This window comes from Rhinichthys klamathensis, unplaced genomic scaffold (genome assembly GCF_029890125.1).
Source record: "Rhinichthys klamathensis goyatoka isolate OS25496 unplaced genomic scaffold, OSU_Roscu_1.1 h1tg000423l_1, whole genome shotgun sequence".
NCBI lineage: Eukaryota > Metazoa > Chordata > Actinopteri > Cypriniformes > Leuciscidae > Rhinichthys > Rhinichthys klamathensis.
Genome location: NW_026606921.1, coordinates 181,130 through 202,728, shown reverse-complemented (window position 1 = coordinate 202,728; position 21,599 = coordinate 181,130). Strand labels below are relative to the sequence as shown.

Genomic DNA, 21,599 nt, shown 5'->3' with positions numbered 1-21,599 from the left:
CACGCTGAGCTGCTCCAACCTTTACGAGAAAGGGGAGGCGAACAACGTGCCGACGTGGTCATGCACTCCTAAGAGAACATGAACCACCCATGAACATAGTCTCACACACTGATTAGGCATGTGAAACAATGAACGTGGCCGTCAAATAAGGACAGGAAACGATCGCATCCAGATACACACAAGTGAAACGTCATCCTGAAAAGGACGCGATCTTCACTCGTGTTGCTCTTTCAGGAAGAAAGTACTCTCTCTATCGTGCTGAAGCACACAGGGACCCAACGCGGCAACACAGCGGGGAAACTGCAAGCCCGCTGTGCGCACTCAACCGTTTACCAGCTGTGAAAACAGCTTTTGATTTAACAGCATATAGACGCAGCCGGCAGACAGGAAACCGCGCGGTCGCTGAAACGCCATCTCACCAACACAGAGAGATCCCCTCCCGAAACAGCAGACTCGTAGTTGTAAGAAAAATAAATTTCTTAAAGCTCACTCACTCAGAGAGGACACAATCGGACGGCTCCGAAGCTAAAAGCATTGCGCAATGCTTACTTCCGCCCTTTATACCCGCGTTGGTAGGCGGGTCGCGGAATGCAAATCTTGCATGCCAATTTTCATTGGCTCGTTTTAATTCACTCGAAGGCAATTGGTCTCCCTAGCGTGATCCCAATTCGTCAGGGAACTCCCCGACGACACGTTGGAGTTCCCAGGACGAAAGGGAAGGCATTTTAGTGAGTTTTCTGAGTTTTTATTTAGGATTTATAGGCTTTTGAGTTTTTCTTGCCATACACAGTGGCGGAGCCAGGGGGTGGCCAGGGGTGGCCATGGCCACCCTTGGCTTAAGCTTGGCCACCCCTCTCACAACTGCTGTTTCTGTCTCGCTCTAATTTTTACAAGAATTTTGTTTTTAAAACACAGAACCGTCGCTTTAAGACCACAAAAACCTGAGACTTTTCAGACGCGCACTCCAACTTCACCTCAGCGCCAGGCGCAAGTCAAACGAGTGCGGAGATGTACGGGTACCGAATGAGCTTGAGCAGTGATCGGAGCATAGTAAATATAGATTCGATGTTTCTCAACTGGTGGGTTGCGAGACCGTTTTGAGTGAGTCGCATATGTCCAGTCAAAGAAACAACAACGTAATTCTCTTTTTTTTCTGATTCTACTTTTATTATGAAAGATCTGTGTGAAAGCTTGTGACACTTCTGTCAGGCCCCATCCACACTACTGCGTTTTAGTTTAGAAACGGATAATTAAAACGAATACGATCTCCGTCCACACCAGCGTTTTAGCTGCGTATTAGAATTGGTCTCCGTCCACATTAAAACGACTGAAAACGCGGATCACGTGACCTTTCACCAACACTGGGCATGCGCGCGCCGGTGTAAACACAACTTCATTGATAAAATTATCCCACCATGCTCTGGGTTAACCCCAAACCGACGCTCCATGTACGGTCAACGCCGCCGCTGCACACGGGAATTGTCACAGATCGCTGGAATAATAGCTTGACTCCGGCGCATGTAGGCCGTTATAGCGTTGTAAAATGCAGAATTTACTTGTACAACAGCGGCTAGCAAAGCAATACGCCATGACTGATGACACCCAATCATAGAGCCGAGCGTGAGCCTCTACTACGTCATCGTTTCTAAAGTTCTCCGTTTTGTCCCGTCTACACTAAAACGCCCTCCGGAGATTCAAAACGAAAAACGGGTCTGCAGCGTTTCTAAACTTCTCCGTTTTGGGTCTCCGTTTTTGCCGTTTTAGTGTGGACGGGAGGTGCAAACGTAGCAAAAGGTCTCCGTTTTTAAACGAAAACGCATTAGTGTGGACGGGGCCTCAGATGCGGAGAAAAGCGCGTTGTCCTGAATCAGTGGCCGGAGACACACTGGCTGCGTGGCGTGAGCGTCTCAGCTGCGTGGCGTGTCCGTTTTTATTTCGGCTCCCATGTTAACAGGTTAGAGCTTGCACACTGCCTGCGTGACACGCGCGTCTCAGGCGCGGCATGAGCCGCGCGGAAAACGCGTGCATGCTAGAAATAGAACCGACGCCTATTTTTCACGCGACACGCAAGCGTGTTGGAAGCGTTTGCAGGCAAAATAGTATAGGAAAAGATGTTTATATATCATTTTGTACACGATTACATATTAATAAATTACATTTTGATGTTTGAAAATCTAGGTTTTGACCTAGTCCTGGTGTCCACTACCGAGGTCATAGCATATGAATAAAATATAGCCTATATATATTTTCATTTGTTTATAATGCTCTTAACAATGTGATTACATGATTTTTTTTTTTTTTAAATTCTTTGAAAAAAACTTTCTGGGCCTCAGGAGGATAAGTTAGGATAGGCTACAATAACATCGTAGTGTGTCTTCTGAGTGACGGTCCAACATCGGGTAGGCTAAATATAGGCTCTTTAAAGCTACACAAAATTTGTAAATGTTATTGAAATAAACAGACAGCCGCATGTTTCCCTATTTTTCGGATTTTGGAAGATGCGTGATAAAAGTTGAAATTGTTGTCGTAAAGGCAAGAGCAACAGTAATCCAAATGTAGACTGGTCTGTCGGCGCCCTCCCTCTATGTCACATATGGCGAATATGTATTCGTGTACGCCACGCAGCGCCGCGTCAGACACGTTTCTGGTGTGCAAAGACACAGAAAACGCGACGCAGCCGCCACGCAGCTGACACGCAACAGAAACGCCACGCTCACGCCACGCAGCCAGTGTGTCTCCGGCCTAACTGTGGTAAGATGAGATGTTGTAAGGTCAACAAATGTCAGTAAAACTAACTTTCCTGTCCTGACAGCCGTTGTACTGTACTTGCACATCACGCGCAATGTGGCGTGCTGTAGCAGTAATTCTGTCGTCAATTAGCTAACTCATGAAATAATCAAAAAGGCGATCAAATCTGTGTCAAAACTGCATGCATGCATGTATTTGTTATAGATGCGTCACATATGTCTCGACTAAAATATTCTGCCGTGTGAAATCACAATTTAAGGCACAAACTGACAGGCTATGTGATTTTTTTTAATGTTCAAATAAATGTGAGCACTGTGCATTTGTAAGCTACTAGAAGATAGGCGGTAATTTTGCGTTAATTTGTAAAGGCAAAACTAAAAATTATCATTTTTAAATACATAAAATAACTAATTTTACATTCTGGTATTTATGTGCTGTTTACTTCCGCCTTGTTCACATTCTTGGACATAGAGATTCAAAAGAGATGTTTTCCCCCCTTTTTAATTTAGGTATGATAGAACGGATTAGATTCTTTATTTTGACAACTAATATAGAAAGTTGAAGAGTTAATTAATTATATAAAATTCAATGAAGGTTAAATAATCTTCGAACTACAGTAGTTATCTGCATGTCTCATCCATGAAGGTGCAACAATGTTGGGGGTTTTGAGAACCAGAACCAAGCTAACTGAGCAAGTTGAACTTTAGCTATAGTGTGTGTACTCTTTATTAATATGCCTGGAGGTAGCAAGTAGCTAATAATAATAAAAAAAAGATCAAATTCACTCAGTATTCCATGATTCCTTCACTACTATCTCAATTACAATTAAGTACAAATGAACTGTATTCAGTTGTGTAGGAAGGCACTAAAACAGTCCAATACATTATTTAAACTAATTTTTATGTTAAAATAATTAAGATTTATATGCCACCCCAGACTGTTTGCTGGCCCTTGCCTGGCCACCCCTATGAAAAAATCCTGGCTCCGCCACTGGCCATACATGCAGAACATTTTGTCCATCTTGAGCCAAGGTCTATGAGTTATGAGCAATTTAGTACTTTTTGTTGCTGTAGCGCCATCTACCATCTGGCCAGGATTCAAGTCTCTTGCACTTACGGTTTGGTCTGCACGATAAGTTTTACAAATCCTTACAATTACAATAGGGTTTCAGCACTTTGTGCTTGAACCCCTAATAAGAATGTTCTAAATAAAAGAGAATTGTTTTGGCTCATTTGCTTCTTCACATCGACACTTTAGTCATTGAAGTGTTGCAATGAGACATCTTACTGATATTAAACACTTTTATGTTATCTGAGATTTAGTTCATGAGGAGATCAGGAGACAGGAACTCAAGAGTTTGACCAATGTGAAACTCCACATAGGTCATCACAATCACACGTTTAACCCACACACATGTTCAGCATTATAAAAAAGGCACCTTCCTCATCTCTTAGTCTGAAGAGTCATTGTCTTCTGGCTGAGAGCGAAATACTTTTCTAATCTTCTCTTGATGTTGCTCTTGAAAAATAACAAAAAGCTAATTCAGAATCAGACACAAAAAAGGACAACAGTACTTTCAGGTAAGTTTGGGGTTGAAGTAAATGATCATTATAACACTTCTATCAGTGTAATAATAATCACAGGTTTAAGTGATTGTTTAAAAAAACTTTTGCTATCTGTCAAAAAGAAATTAAACCTGTATTATGTAAGAAGTTGGGCTTAATTGTGCCAATCTATGTACATATTCTTGTCCATTATATTTCGAGTCATATTTATTTGTGAGATGCTGTGGTGTTTCTGGATGTGTCACGACCAGAGCCGGACAGTAACGGAGTACATTTACTTGAGTACAGTACTTAAGTACAATTTTGAGGGATCTGTACTTTACTCGAGTATCATTTTTGGGGAGTACTCATGACTTTACTCAAGTACATTTGAGAGGCAAATATTGTACTCTTTACTCCACTACATTTCTATCCATAACCGTGAGTACCAGAGTAAAAAAAAAAAAAAGGAAAAAAAAAATCTCGGAAACCCTCAATTTGTTGTTTCCCTCTCAAACGTGACTGGATTGTGCAGGCGCCACTGATTGGGACAGCCTATCAGCAATCACCTTCAGCTTTCCGACAAAGTCAACTCCATGGTCAGATTTTATATTACACATTAATGTAAGCTAAGCATTTACTGTGATGTTCTTGAGTATGCGGTGTGTTTAACACAGTCAGGTTCAAATGTGGCAGTGGCGTAGCCACGAGGGATTTCTGATTGCTTAAAAAAAAAAAAAAACTTACGGAGGCAAAACAGAAAACAGACGACAGACTGCTCTCTGCTTATGTCATCCGTATGAAATGTGCATTTCTCTCTGGCGCGTTCACTAGGCTACTGAAGATTGCGAGTCGGCATCGTCAACTTCATCTTAGCCGACACTGACAAAGAAAACTCTTGTTTATTAACAAGTGTTTATTAATAAACAATTAAAATATCTCCTTGCTATATTTTACATATTCATAATCATTCCTTTTGCCGGTTCTTTGTGAGAGCTTTTAGGTGCTTTATTGGCAGCGCCACCCTTACATGTGATGTGTGTGTTGTCCCCGCATTTAAAGATGGGACCCCCCAAAAATTAAATTAAATTAAATAAAGCAACATGGTAAAAAGATGAAAATGACTTGATTTTACTTTCAATTCCTTTTACATTCTCCAAGGTATTAACATTAACATTTTTCATAACTCCATGTAGGACGTTTCTGTGCATAAATGTAAGCACTGTGGCAGTAGATTAGTAATGCAATATTTAGAAAATCTACTCTTGTACTCTTGATACTCAAGTACTTTTAAAAACAAGTACTTTAGTACTTTTACTTAAGTAGACATCTGACTGTAGTACTTTTACTTGTACTTGAGTAAAATTTAGCAAGGGGTATCTGTACTTTTACTCAAGTAACAAAGCTCTGTACTCTGTCCGCCTCTGGTCACGACACACACACAGGAAAAGTTAAGATCCAAGAGCAGTTTTATTGGGAAATCCGTACTCACAATCCAGCCAGGCAAACGGTCAAAATCCAGTAAATCAATCCAAAAACACAAGACATGAACAAGAAACAGGCAGCAACAGGAACGGAAGTGTGGGGACATTAGACAAGGACTCCGTAACAGACACTGAAACTAACAGGGTATATATACACAAGTGCTAAACGAGGTGATGAGAAACAGCTGAACACAATGAACACACAGTGACAGACAGGATCATGGGAAATGTAGTAACAGAGTGTGGGACACCATGCGGGAAGAGGACCTCTAGTGGTTACCCAGGAAACACAAACCAGACACTGTGACAGGATGTCTTTCAGCATCTGTTCTTCACTAGATCTACTAGATCATCTGAGGGATTTGACTGAATCAAGATGCTGCTGATCATTGAAGCTCTTCTTCTCATTTTAGCTGCTCTAGGACAGGTAAGCTTGTGTTCTAGCATGAATATTACAGACATGAATACTGATGATGTGATCATTATGATTTCTGTTGCTGCAGGATCACAGCGCTGCTGCTGTTGAAGGACAGATATATCAATTGGATATGGCACCGAATTCTGTTGATGATCAATATGACGGTTGTAAAGATGAAATGGCAAAACTGGTGAAGACAGAACTTCTAAAGAATGAACTCAAAAAATCACCTGATTTTAAAACGGCTTGGGAAAAAGGGGAAAAGTTTGCCAAGAGCCAAAATGATGATTTGACAAAGAATCATTCAATCGCCATTTATGTGTACAGTGATGCTCTTGTATATAAGCCCTTCAATAATGACACTCGTCATGATAAAAACCAGTACAAACACATGAAATACAAATGGTATTCACTTCACTTTCTGTTAACAAATGCAATACAGATTCTGAAGAAAACACAAAATCAATGCTATACTACTTATCGGGGCACAAATTTATTTTATAAGAATGTTCTGAACAAAGAGGTTCGATTCGGCTCATTTGCATCCTCCTCTCTTGATCGTAAAGTAGCACGAGGTTTTGGAAATGTATCTTGTTTTGAAATCAACACTTGTAAAGGTGCTAATGTGACAGAATATTCTAAGCTTCCTCATGAGAAAGAGGTGCTGATTCCTCCATATGAGAAGTTTAAAGTCACTGCTGTCAAGACAAGAGGTGAGCAGAAAGATCCCTGGTGTGAAACTGTGTTCTATTTGAATAGCACTGAAACAAGAAGTGACCTGAACTGTGCTCTATTCAAGAAACCATCCAAGACCAAAACAAAGTCTTATGTGCTGAACAACGTGCTTTGAATATACACTTGTCTAACATTTGTCTCTCTTGTTTTAGTTCAATAGTTATTGGTCTGAAAACACAATTTGTTTAATTGCAACAAAATGAAATAAAGTTATTTTTAAGAGACCCAATTCAGTGGCCTCAAAGTGATTTTGTGTCTCTAATTCATTTCTCCATTAATACTTGCATCTTTTTGCATCACATTACTGAACATTTGTAGTGCTTTATTTTATATAACTGTCAGCAATAGCATATTGACTGAATGAGTTTCTAAGTGGAATGTAGCAATATTCAATATTTTCAAAATCCTGCAGTGCTGTGATTCTCTGAAAGATCGTATGTCCTTATACAGAAAATGTTTTGACAGGATCATATAGACTCACACAGACATCAAGAATCAGCATATGAATCACAACAATGGTGACAATGTAAAAAGATTCAGATCAACTCGTCACAAAACAAGCTACTAAGGTCACAAAAAAAGCTTTGATTGTTGATTGAAAAATTGTGATTTTAATCATACTCTATATAAAATTAATTTCTCTATATATATATATTACATAACCTCAGCTAATATATTCAGAGATTTAACTCAAAGTCATATCAGTGAATTAGTCAAGTCAAGTCATCTTCATTTATTTAGCGCTTTTAACACCGTAGATTGTTCCAACGCTGCTTTACAGTGATAATAGGAAATTAAAGTAACAGATTGTTTTGGCTTTATGGCAGCTCTAGAATAAAGTTATTTTCCAGTTAAAGTTAGTTTTGACTAATATTAGCGTAGATGCCATTCTTCTTATGATGTAACGAGCACAGGATTTATGGGAAGTGTTCCCGGTTCCGGCTGATCTAAACTATACAGCCTAACATTGAATTATAGAAGTTTATAATGTGTTATGTGTATGCTAGGTCAAAGAGATGTGTTTTTAGTCTAGCTTTGAACTGACAGAGTGTGTCTGCTTCCTGGACAATGTTAGGAAGACTGTTCCAGAGTTTTGGTGCTAAATAGGAAAAGGATCTACCGCCAGCAGTCGATTTTGATATTCTAGGTGTTATCAACTGGCCAATTTTTTTTAATTTTGGCCGGCTGCTATGCTTTTGAAGTAAGGGATCGAATATTCAAGATTCAAAGGATTTATTTGTCACATACTCATACAAGATGCAGTGAAATGTTTTTGTGACATGTACTGTACTTCTGTGCTCAATTGTAATAAAAAAGAAACAAAAATAAAAGAATAAAATAGAATACAATAATTACAAAACTATATTATAAGAATATTATAGAAGTTAAACCTAGATCAACAGCCAGCTGTACAAATGTTAAAGTTCAATGACTTGGATAAAAATGTTAAAAGTGTAATAAAAGTTAAAAGTGTTTAGAGTGCAGAATTCAGGGCTCTGATTGCAGCAGGGAAAAAATTGTTCCTCATCCTCTCTGTGCGTGTTTTATGACCGTGCAGGCGTCTGCCTGACCTGAGGATTACAGTTTATTGCAAGGGTGATGGGGATCCTTGATAATCATTCTGGCCCTGTTTGTACAGCGTGTGATGTATAAGTCATGCAGACTTATACATCACAAGCTGCAACTCAAGCTTTATCATTATTCAGCAACCCAAGGTTTATCATTTGCTCATTTGTATTATATCCCTTAGATGGGTTTGGAAGTTTTTTGTATGTCCTAATTCGGGGAACAGACACAGTCTCTATGTGATGATATCTAGGTGAAAGAGTCTCTATGTGATGGGATTTATCTGACCTCAGTGACGTGAGATAGCAGATGGTCAGTTTAGCCAGTCTGTCTGCTTCCTGACCTGAGCCCCAGATTGTCATGTTTGAGCTCTAAGACTATGTGCCATATTACTAGAGGAGCAGCACTATCCCAGGAGGGATGAATACCATCTCTTTTCAACAGGTCAAGTCTGCCCCAAAAACTTTTCCAATTGTCTATGAATTCTATTGTAAGACTGGAAGAACTGGTTGAAGGAATCAACCTCACTACAGATCTATAAGACAAAGGACCTTGCTTGCAAATTAACATCTGAACACCTCTCACACACACTCCCGCATCCCCCACTCTTGCAGAGATCGCCCACACTCACACAAGAATTTATATGGTTTTAATTTGAACAACTATCATATAGTTTTATATATGTCTTTAGTTTGAAATGTCTCAGTGCGAATGGTACAAGTGTTCTATTTCCAAATAAGTAAAACAAAAGGTAATAAGGTTTTTAAGAGTTTAGGAATAACTGGCACACAAAGGAATGTGGTTTCTAGGCACTCATCCCAAAGGTGTAAATTCATGAATGCTAATTTCCACTGTTATTAGCAGATGGTCAAACATCTACCCCCAGTAAGTATGGAGGGGGAATACAGTAAATTTCCACTAAACTCATGTTTTACATATCAAATAAGGTCTGGCTATATAAGGAAAATGCAACGAGAGCTCAGGGCTGCTTTTTCTGTATCAGATCAGCCCCTGAATGCTGTGTCGTTGAGACTCAGCATTCATGTCTCATAATGTCGGGTAAAGGATTTTCCTCTTTGTTCTAGAACATTTGATGGTTTGCATTGATTATCTTTCAATTGATTATGGAATTGTAATAATAGATTTACCTGACATAATAAATTGTTATATTTGATTATTCTAACAGACTTTGACTTTATTTTCATTGGAGTTAAAAGGAATAGTCAAACATTAACGTATATTTAATGATGCACAGATATCATTGAAAAACCATTTCATTTTATGGAGTCAGATGAAACGAGTTAATACATAAGATAAAATGTATTGCATTTAATTAAAAATCCCTTTGCCATGGGAAGAGACGGAACACGCGTGAGACCTTCACCGCTAATCGAGTACCCCCATTGGATCGAATTAGATGGCCTTACACTATATTATTAGACCATATGGAATTAAGCCACTATATGATGATTACAGCATCATCAATACGTGACCAACATCATCTCCAGCATTTATTGCCATAACTAATGTATATAATAACACAGTTAAAGCAGCCAAGGACAAACTAATGTTAAAAATGTAAGGGTCATGAGCCCAACTAAAGCAAACACTGATCTCCATCATGGTGACATCAAATTTATGTCATTTCTAATATAAAGTTTTTTTTCAATTTATTCAAATTAGAATATTTTACTTTAATTTTATGTTTTTTGTTTGGCAGCCATAGCTGCCAGTCATTTGACCATTTTTTACGATTGCATCTTTCTTACTGTAATCACGTGTATATGTGATGATTATTTTGGCAGAGTTCTGAAAAAAAAACCACAATAAACACACACATCCCAAAGCGGAGGCTTTGTACAGTAGACCTAGTAGCCAGTGTCACTGCACTGAGTTTTGCTGTATGAGCTTGTATGATTGCATATGAATTTACAGGGAGAACAATTAGACACACATCAACATGTTTATATAGATGCTAAAAAAAACTTTACACATGTGTGTGTGTATACACACACACACACAGTATATCTAATTGTTATCATATTCAATCTTACGGGTTGATTAATACACATCTTGTTTAGATTTCTCGATTGTAGATTTTCATCAACGATTTCATGTGAATTCACCATTGCGTAAAGTTATCATGAATTCTCAAGAAATCAGGTTGAAAAGTTCATCTTAGAACAATGAGAACTCAAAGTGTGAAACCACATGAGAGACAGCGATTATTTCTCAAAACACACATTATCAGCGATATAAAGAAGACACCTTCCTCATAAGTTCTTCTGAAGAGTCGTTGTCGTCTGTGAGCGAATGACTTTTCTGATCTTCTCTTCTTGTCGTTGCTCCTGAACTCCTGTAAAATAACGAAAAGAAAACACAGAATCTCAAAAAGAGGCAACAGTATTTTCAGGTAAGTTTGAAAGTTGAAACTGCTAATCAGCAAAAAATGCAGTTGCACAGATTTAAAATGTGTTTTGTAAGAAATTGTTGAACAGTTTAATTGTGCACATATTGTCATCGCAGTGAATTTGTGAGACGCTGTTGTGTTTCTGGTTCTTCACTAGATCTACCTGATCATCTGAGGGATTTGACTGAAACAAGATGCTGCTGACCATTGAAGCTCTTCTTCTCATTTTAGCTGCTCTAGGACAGGTAAGCTTGTGTTCTAGTATGAATATTACAGACATGAATATACTGATGATGTGATCATTATGATTTCTGTTTCTGCAGGATCACAGCGCTGCTGCCGGACAGATATTTCCATTGGATATGGCACCGAATTCTGTCGATGACTATTATTCCGGCTGTAGCGGGAAAATGGCACATCTGGTGAAGACGGAATATCTGAAGAAGGAAATCTACAACTCAGCTAAATTTAAATATTATTGGCAAAATAGTGCAAATATTGTCAAGTTTCCAAAAGATCATTTAACAAGGAATCAGTTAATCGCCATTCACGTGTACACTGGTAAATACATATATAGTCAATTTAATGAAGAAACTCGTTACGGTAAAAACCATTACAAACACAAGACATTCAAATGGTATTCACTTTACTTTCTGTTAACAGAAGCAATACAGATTCTGAAGAAAACACAGAATAAATGCTATTATACTTATCGTGGTAATAAAGTTGAATTTAATAAGAACATTCTGAACAAAGAGGTTCGATTCGGCTCATTTACATCCTCATCTCTTGATCGCAAAGTAACTCAAGGTTTTGGAAGTACATCTTGTTTTGAAATCTACACCTGTGAAAGTGCTGAGCTGACAAAGTACTCTCAGTATCCTTACATTAAAGAGGTGCTGATTCCTCCATATGAGACGTTTAAAGTCACTGCTGTCAGAACAAAAAAATATAATAAAAATCTCTGGTGTGACACTGTGTACACTTTGAAAAGCACTGGAAAAGTAAGTTACCAGAACTGTGCTCTATTCAAGAAACATTAAAAAACATACAATGTTGAAATTGAATTGCTCTGAATTTACAGGATTTAATCATGTACATCAGTTCCCCACAAATCGATATACAACATTTTTTTTTCTTACTGTTTTCAATCATTCTGTCAGATAAAACACAATTTGTTTGCATAATTTTAACAATGAAATAAATGTATTTCAAGTGACCCAATGGCCTCAAAGTGATTTTTATATGTGTCATTAATTAATTTCTTTTTCCATCACATTACTGAACAATTTTAGTATAATATTCTAACATCAATAGAATATTACCTATTCAATGCATTTTTGTTCATGGTATTCAGCTACAATTAAATGTTTTCCAATAAGACTTAGAATAAATGTGAATGATTTCTACGTTGGAATCGATAAGCAGAATCGGAATCATTCAAATTCGAACGATACGCAACCCGACTGCTGCTGTACGTATAACAACATGAAATAATCCCCGTAGCAGAATCTATACAGGTGGAGCTGGGAAAGGGGGAGGGTTTCTGAAAGCACGTTGCAGACTGCAACAGCAAACAAGGGCAAGTACGGTAATTGAATGCTGAGCAGCAAGTTCATGGCCGCTAATGCCACAGCAACCAATCAGCTGTGCTATGAAGATAATGATTTGATCGCTGACAAATTGAGTTAAGGACCTATCAGCCATGTTACCAAACTGAACCATATTTTAAGTGTCACAGTCAATATAGATGGATTTTCATGTGTTTCATATGTTCATATGTGTGATTGTTATTTTTTTAGCGCACTGCCAATAAAATCATCATATATAGACGTGATTACAGTTAGAAAGATGCAAGCTTTGTAGAAAAGAAAGTCTCATTTTAATTAAAATGTAAACCCACCCATCTAACAGGAAACATTCTCAGAACTTTAGCTATTGTAAGCAAATGTTCTTCCAGGAACGTTATTACAATGTTTTTAATTTTACTACTTGTTTCAAAAGTAAAAGTAACATTCTCTTAATGTTTGAAGAATGATGAAATTAAACGTTTCCTTAAAGTTTGCGTATCCAAGAAAAATATATGCTTATTCCAATCTGCTGTCAACTCTACATTTCACAGTCTGAGTGTGAAGCTCAACACCCATAGGAACGCATTGAAAATGCCCACTCTGCTTCACTCGCTTTGCCCTAGAGTGGACACACACTGTCATGACGACATCTGAAAGATAATGAGAAGATTCAAACAAAGAGAAATAGTACTTTAAAGTTGCTAGTTTTTGCTCAGGTGGCCGAAATGTTCACCCAACAGAGAAAGGTTTTGCTCAGCAAGAACAAAAATGAGAAGGAACATTGGTGACAGACTTGATCAAAAGTCACGTACGGCAACTTAAGATTTTAATTTCAACATTGTTATCTTTTGAAAACAGATGAGTGCTGATGACAGGAAAAAAAGCTTTCCTGTAGCTCAAACAGTAGAGCATTGGCGCTTGCAACACCAAGGTCATGGGTTCGTTTCCCAGGAAAAGCAAGAACTGATAAGAATGTAAAAATGTCTACCTTGAAATGCAATGAAAGTCGCTTTGGATAAAAGCGTCTGCCAAATGCATAAATGTGAATGTAAAGAAGTACATTTTGTCATCTGGAAGATTGCAACATACATGTTAAAGTATTTTAATGACCTGCACAGTTCAGCTCACTTCTTTCCCACATGAACACAGTGCCGTAGCTGACATATTTCTGATCTCTTCTTGTTTTGACGACAAGTTTTGGTTTAAAAAAAAGAGATATGTTACCGAAACCTTCTGCTTCTGTACGATCAAGACAACAGGATGAAATCAGCCTAAATAAAGCCCTTTGTTCAGAACTGCTTCGAGACTTGCATCTTTTTTGTGTTTACTTCAGAATCTGAGTTAAAGGATACACTATGTAACTTTTTTTGTTCAAAATGATCAAAATTTAAATAATGAGTCAATGCACCCTCAATCCTTCAAATCCCCTTCTAAATTGTGTTTTGTCTTATCCTGAATTGAATTGAAATGTCTTTAATGTCCCCAAGGGGCAATTTGGTTCACAACAGGTAGCCAAAACATACACATTCGCACAAAAACACATAAAAACATGAGATATTAAATAGATAAAAACATAAATACACATGTACCTATAGTTTGTTGAGAAACCCAACAGCTGATGGTAAAAATGATCTGTTGGACCTGGCACGTTTTCGGTAAGTATACCTCCTTCCTGATGGTAGGAGGCAAAACTCAGAGTGTCGTGGGTGAGAAACAGATAAACTGCCATATGTAGCTCTCTAATTGAGTTCATTGTAAAGCGTTATCTATTGTGAAGGGTCATTTCATTATGGGTTGTTGTAGTGCTGTACTGGATATTATTTTCAAGGAAGTACCGTGTCTATAGCGCTACAGTGACGTCTTCAGCCAGTCAGCTTGAGATCCTTGCCATCTAAACTGGTTATATCTCTTAAGCCTAGAATTGAATGTTTTATCAGCAGTGAGTTAACCATATTCATCCGCACAGTAACGCAGAGCCAAAGTACAACCAAAACACTGTTCTTCCGCAAAATGCATGTAGTTTTGATTTTTAACTGCTAGAGGGCCAAAAGTTACATAGTGTACAGTGATGACAACATGTCAAATTATCGTCCATTGTCTTGTAAACATCCGATATACACTATATTGCCAAAAGTATTGGGATATACCCCTTCAAATCATTGAATTCGGGTGTTTCAATCACTTCCATGGCCACAGTTGTATAAAATCAAGCACCTAGGCATGCAGACTGCTTCTAAAAACATTTGTGAAAGAATGGGTCGCTCTCAGGAGCTCAGAGAATTCAAGCGTAGTGCCGTGATAGGTTGCCACCTGTGCAATAAGTCCATTCGTGAAATTTCATCACTACTATACACTCACCGGCCACTTTATTAGGTACCCCATGCTAGTAACGGGTTGGACCCCCTTTTGCCTTCAGAACTGCCTCAATTCTTCGTGGCATAGATTCAACAAGGTGCTGGAAGCATTCCTCAGGGAGTTTGGTCCATATTGACATGATGGCATCATACAGTTGCTGCAGATTTGTCGGCTGCACATCCATGATGCGAATCTCCCGTTCCACCACATCCCAAAGATGCTCTATTGGGTTGAGATCTGGTGACTGTGGAGGCCATTTTAGTACAGTGAACTCATTGTCATGTTCAAGAAACCAATTTGAAATGATTAGAGCTTTGTGACATGGTGGAAGTAGCCATCAGAGGATGGGTACATGGTGGCCATAAAGGGATGGACATGGTCAGAAACAATGCTCAGGTAGGCCGTGGCATTTAAACGATGCCCAATTGGCACTAAGGGGCCTAAAGTGTGCCAGGAAAACATCCCCCACACCATTACACCACCACCACCAGCCTGCACAGTGGTAACAAGGCATGATGGTTCCATGTTCTCATTCTGTTTACGCCAAATTCTGACTCTAACATCTGAATGTCTCAACAGAAATCGAGACTCATCAGACCAGGCAACGTTTTTCCAGTCTTCAACTGTTCAATTTTGGTGAGCTCTTGCTAATTGTAGCCTCTTTTTCCTATTTATAGTGGAGATGAGTAGTACCCGGTGGAGTCTTCTGCTGTTGTAGCCCATCCGCCTCAAGGTTGTGCGTGTTGTGGCTTCACAAATGCTCTGCTGCATACCTCGGTTGTAACGAGTGGTTATTTCAGTCACTGTTCCCCTTCGGACCATTCTCTGTAAACCCTAGAGATGGTTGTGCATGAAAATCCCAGTAGATTAGCAGTTTCTGAAATACTCAGACCAGCCCTTCTGGCACTAACAATCATGCCACGTTCAAAGTCACTCAAATCACCTTTCTTCCCCATACTGATGCTCGGTTTGAACTGCAGGAGATTGTCTTGACCATGTCTACATGCCTAAATGCACTGAGTTGCCGCCATGTGATTGGCTGCTTAGAAATTAAGTGTTAACGAGCAGTTGGACAGGTGTACCTAATAAAGTGGCCGGTGAGTGTATATTCCAGAGTCAACTTTTAGTGGTATTATAACAAAGTGGAAGCAATTGGGAACAACAGCAACTCAGCCACGAAGTGGTAGGCCACGTAAAATCACAGAGCGGGGTCAGCGCATGCTGAGGTACACTAGAGAGCTTCATGGAATGTGTTTCCATGGCCGAGCAGCTGGATCCAAGCCTCCATCCAAGTGCAGTGCAAAACGTCAGATGCAGTGGTGTAAAGCACGCCGCCACTGGACTCTAGAGCAGCACGTTCTCTGGAGTGACGAATCAGGCTTCTCTGTCTGGAAATCCGATGGACGAGTCTGGGTTTGGCGGTTGCCAGGAGAACGGTACTTACCTGACTGCATTGTGCTAAGTGTAAAGTTTGGTGGAGGGGGGATTATGGTGTGGGGTTGTTTTCAGGGGTTGGGCTTGGCCCCTTAGTTCCAGGGAAAGAAACTCTTAAAGGGGTCATGTAATGCCATTTTTGTACAAGCTAATATGATTCTTTAGGGTCTAAATCAAAAGTTTGTAATATACGTTAATTAAAAATTCTCAAGAAAACAGTTATTTTATCTGGTCAAAAACAGCTTTGTTTTCAGCACGCCGTTTCAGTGGATATGCCTTTAGGCTTTAAATGATCATGAGCTTCGCTCACCCCGCCCCTCTGTTCTGTGCGTACACGTTTGTAACACAATAACCATAACGCGTTGTTCATTATAAACGTGGGATTATGAATTATATTGAGAACGTCGTACATAGAAAACATGCCGTAATGTACCCTGAGTGTAAACCTTAGACTCATTCATCGTGAAGCGCGCAAGCGATTTGCAAAGATATAAATATAAATATAAAGGTTAATAAAACGTTACACTCACTTCAGTTGTTCTAGAGGTTCAGCAGGAACACGAATAGCTGGTACCGATCCTTTTTTCATGAGCAGCTTCTTAGCAAAACCAGCTTTATACTGACTCTCGTTTATAAAGCAGTCTGGTGTGTGAAATGATTCGCGCAAACATGAACGCATTGACGTTGCTCGTGGGGAATATTCCCTTCGAAAACAAACTCAGCCACTGCGTCTTCAGCGGTTCGGATTTAGGAACATCAAAATGACTGTGTTCGTTATTGCACCCAAGAACAGAACACCACAATCGCTTAGACGCCATTCTGCTCATAGACAGTGCTCCAGCATATCAACAATGACCGCGCCGGTCCGCGCGGACTATGATTGACAGCTGGCTCACGAGCGAGGGCGGGTCTGTGTTGAAACCCGGCTGTCAATCAACAATCGCGGCAGGGGCTTCCGAGCGTGTGACGTCACATGGTCGAACGGCTCGATTTGAGACAGGGGAAAACAGATAAGGAGATTAAAACAAAAACACTGGATGGATTTTTATCATTATATGATGGTTGTGTTCAGGCACTGCCAACACACATTTCAGTACAATCAACTTGAAAAAGTGCATGTACCATTATATGACCCCTTTAATGCTTAAGCATACCCCAAGACATTTTGGACAATTTCATGCGGTCAACTTTGTGGGAACAGTTTGGGGATGGTCCGTTACTGTTCCAACACGACTGCGCACCAGTGCACAAAGCAAGGTCCATAAAGACATGGATGAGTGAGTTATGAGTGGAGGAACTTGACTGACCTCAACCCGATAGAACACCTGTTATGGAATTATGTGTGTAATTTCGTATCATATATACTGATTCTGTATATTGTTTGTATTCTCCGTTAATGTTATTTCTCTGTGTGTTTTTTTTTTTATTGCTGATTGTTCTAAGCAGGATCTCGGGATGGCTCCACCCCTTTGATTGACGCGGGATTAAAACTATCCCTTCCGCTCTAGAAGTTGAGCTGCGAGGAAGCCCGTCCGTGACCGGAACCGGGGGGCGGCCGAAAGAGCGTCGCCCCTCTCCCCCTTATCTTATCGCACCTCAAGTTTGTGGAGAACCCGGTGCTAAATGACTCGTAGACGACCTGATTCTGGGTCGGGGTTTCGTGCGTGGCAGAGCATCGCTGCGATCCATTGAAAGTAAGCCCTCGATCCAAGTTTTTGTCGGCCTCCGGGGTTGGGGGTGTGGGGGGCGAAGGTCTTTGGGTGAACCAGTGGTGGTGGTGGAGGATGAGGAGAGTGAGACGGAGACTTGGTGTCTGTGATTCCGGGCGGGTCGCACTTCTCCTGTCTCCTCTACAGCCGTCAGACCATTATTGTACCTGATTTAGATTCTGTTAAAGGAGAACTCCGGCGCAAAATGAACCTTTGGTCTAATAAAACATTGGTACCTAGTCAACCGTTCTCTGAGATTTGTTTTCATGATAATCGAATGTAAAGAGTTTTATCTCTAAAAACTGTTTAGCGTATAACGCTATAATGGGGGCATATAATAAGTAAAAAGAAATCGCTAGTTTATACCACTAACAAGGCTCAAAATAGCCACACACGAACACAGTAACATAATGAGGGTCCCTACATGCAAAACGAAGCATTGAGAACTTTGTAAGTGTACAGACCGTTTAATAAGAAGATATTTTATAAAGACAGTCCACTTCGTGTATACAGACAGGAGCCATCTTTGGAAAACAGTCTCAACTAATCAAACCACGAACGCCATTCATACAGTTCAGAAGTTCACTGAACTTCATACAGTTCAGCTCACTTAGCACGTCGTTCGTGGTTTAATTAGTCTAGACTGTTTTCCAAAGATGGCTCCTGTCTGTATACACGAAGTGGACTGTCTTTATCTTTATCTTCTTATTAAACGGTCTGTACACTTACAAAGTTCTCAATGCTTCGTTTTGCATGTAGGGACCCTCATTATGTTACTGTGTTATGGCGCTTTTCCATTACCAGTACCAGCTCGACTCGACTCGACTCGCCTTGGCTCGCCTCGACTCGGCTCGCTTTTCGCTCCGTTTTCCATTGCAGAAAGTACCGCCACAAATAGTACCCGGTCGTCATAGCGACGCATTTCGTTCCTCGTTGCCCCATCAAGCTCTCGCTGGATCCTCTCTTCGGCAACCAAACAAAGGAATGTCTGCACCTCCTCGTTTGACCACGGCGTATTCTTCCGAGTTGCCATAATAATAGTAGTAAGTTTAGTAACTATCTCTGGCCAAACTATTTAAAATACTCCATTTGGCGCGTGCAATGATGACGCAGATTCTCTGTGACCAATCAGCAGTCGGCATTGTTTTCACGTCACATTTTAGTATCGGCTTAGCTCGCCTCAGCTCGCTTGGAACCTCGCCGGAGGTGGTACGAAAAAAAGTACCCGAAAGCAGGTACAGGTACAACTTTTACACAGTGGAAAACCAAACAAAGGCGAGTCGAGTCGAGCCGAGCCGAGCCGAGGCGAGCTGGTACTGTGTAGTGGAAAAGCGCCATTAGTGTGGGGTTATTTTGAGCCTTGTTAGTGGTATAAACCAGCGATTTCTTTTTACTTATTATATGCCCCCATTATAGCGTTATACGCTAAACAGTTTTTAGAGATAAAACTCTTTACATTCGATTATCATGAAAACAAATCTCAGAGAACGGTTGACTAGGTACCAATGTTTTATTAGACTAAAGGTTCATTTCGCGCCGGAGTTCTCCTTTAAGTATTTTATTTTCAGTGATGGTGTTTTGTAAGGTTGACCTGCCCTTTTCTTTAAGATCACGTTTGTTTTGTTTTGTTAGTGTATTTAGGGTAATTTGCTGGATTTTGATTTGGATAATTTGAGGGAAGTTTACTTTGATGTTTTGTTTATTATTTGTTTTGTTTGTTTACCCTTAGATGGGTTTGGAAGTTTTTTGTATGTCCTAATTCGGGGAACAGACACAGTCTCTATGTCAGTGGTCTCAAATTCGCGGCCCGGCCCCCTACTTGACATTAAAGTTTAATGTTAGTGCGGCCCGTCGTTGCGTGTGCCGCGTTTTAAAAATATATTATTTTTTTTATCCCTTATGGGCTACCATAGATAGTCTCATGACAGCTTAGGGTGGGTTTGTTGTCAATAGTTGTCATAGACAACCGCGAAGTACAAACTTACTGCGCCTGAAAAAATGAGCGCGTCGCTTATGAGCGCGCTTGCCGCGCGCCTACATTTGCAATAATGAACTTGAGCAAGCAAAATATGTGAGCGCGATATGTGAACATGCCACGAGCTACTGGTAGCTCGCGAGCGACGTGTTGGAGACCCCTGCTAAAACAATGTGAGAATAATCATTTCGAGCTTTTAATATGTGTCCAGCAGGTTGATAAAAAGGTTTGCTTTGATTTGTGCAAAGTCAGTAATTTGCCTGAGACACTATACATGTGTATAAATAATTAAATAAGGCTGAATTCACATTTAGTGCCCAAAACGCGTAGAAAACGCTAGGCGCGCCGCGTTCTCCTTTTTCCAAAGCGCTAGGGCGGTTGCGCTCCGTAGGCGTCTGTCGTTGCTAAACTACGGTGCGCTTGCGGCGTTCTGAAAAGTTGAGATGTTTTTATCTCGATGTGGCGCGCACTCGCTTGGAAAAAACGAGCGCGTCGCACCACGACCGCGTCGCTTCCATTATGAGCGCGCATACCACGCACCTACATTTGAAATAACGAACTTGAGCGCGCAAAAGACGCGATATGTGAACAGGCCCTAAGACGGGCAGAAATGACTGCAAATATTTGTATTTCAAAAGCAATAATCGTTTTTCTAAGTATAATAAAAGGAAATGTGCCTTCCAAAAAAAACATTCGATATCATTAATGTGTTGTATAAAGAAAATAAAAAGGACATAAGCAAATATAAGTATCACAAATATGTGTTATAAGGAAAAGAAAAAGAATGTTTGTAAAATGAAGTATCACAAAGATTTTGTGTATAAGGAAAATGAACTTCAACTGTCAGAAGGACAGCTCATGAAGATTGGATCAGTTGTGCTCCTTTTTTGGAATATTTGAATACTATTTTTTGTGGAATACTTGATGCGGCCCAGCCTGACCCCGACTCTACCTCCAGCGGCCCCCAGTTAAGTTGAGTTTGAGACCCCTGCTCTATGTGATGATATCTAGGAGAAAGAGTCTCTATGTGATGGGATTTATCTGACCTCAGTGACGTGAGACAGCTAGCAGACGGTCGGTTTAGCCAGTCTGTCTGCTTCCTGACCTGAGCCCCAGATTGTCATGTTTGAGCTCTAAGACTATGTGCCATATTACTAGATAGAAGAGCAGCACTATCCCAGGAGGGATGAATACCATCGCTTTTCAACAGGTCAAGTCTGCCCCAAAAACTTTTCCAATTGTCTATGAATTCTATATTATTAAGCCATATGGAATTAGGCCACCATATGATGATTACAGCATTATCAATACGTGACCAACATCATCTCCAGAATTTATTGCCATAACTAATGTACATAATAACACAGTTAAAGCAGCCAGGGATAAACTAATGTTAAAAATGTAAGGGTCATGAGCCCAACTAAAGCAAACACTGATCTCCATCATGGTGACATCCATTTTATGTTATTTCTAATATAAAGTTTTTTTCAGTTTATTTAAATTAGAATATTTTACTTTAATTTTAGCCATAGCTGCCAGTCCTTAGACCATTTTTTACGATTGCATCTTTCTTACTGTAATCACGTGTATATCTGATGATTATTTTGGCAGAGTTCTGAAAAAAAAACACACACATCCCAAAGCGGAGGC

General features: G+C 39.9%; 2 protein-coding genes across 2 annotated transcripts; both read left to right on the top strand.

Moving 5' to 3' along the window:
• Positions 1-6,095: 6,095 nt before the first annotated feature.
• LOC130071007 (NAD(P)(+)--arginine ADP-ribosyltransferase 2-like) lies at positions 6,096-7,045 on the top strand. The gene is made up of 2 exons (XM_056235612.1): positions 6,096-6,203; positions 6,280-7,045. Exons 1-2 carry the CDS (start codon positions 6,153-6,155, stop codon positions 7,042-7,044), a joined length of 816 nt encoding a protein of 271 aa, XP_056091587.1. The 5' UTR covers positions 6,096-6,152; the 3' UTR covers position 7,045.
• Positions 7,046-11,099: 4,054 nt separating this feature from the next.
• LOC130071003 (NAD(P)(+)--arginine ADP-ribosyltransferase 2-like) lies at positions 11,100-11,948 on the top strand. The gene is made up of 2 exons (XM_056235606.1): positions 11,100-11,150; positions 11,229-11,948. The coding sequence occupies exons 1-2, from the start codon at positions 11,100-11,102 to the stop codon at positions 11,946-11,948; spliced, it is 771 nt and encodes a 256-aa protein (XP_056091581.1).
• The last annotated feature ends 9,651 nt before the right edge of the window (positions 11,949-21,599 follow it).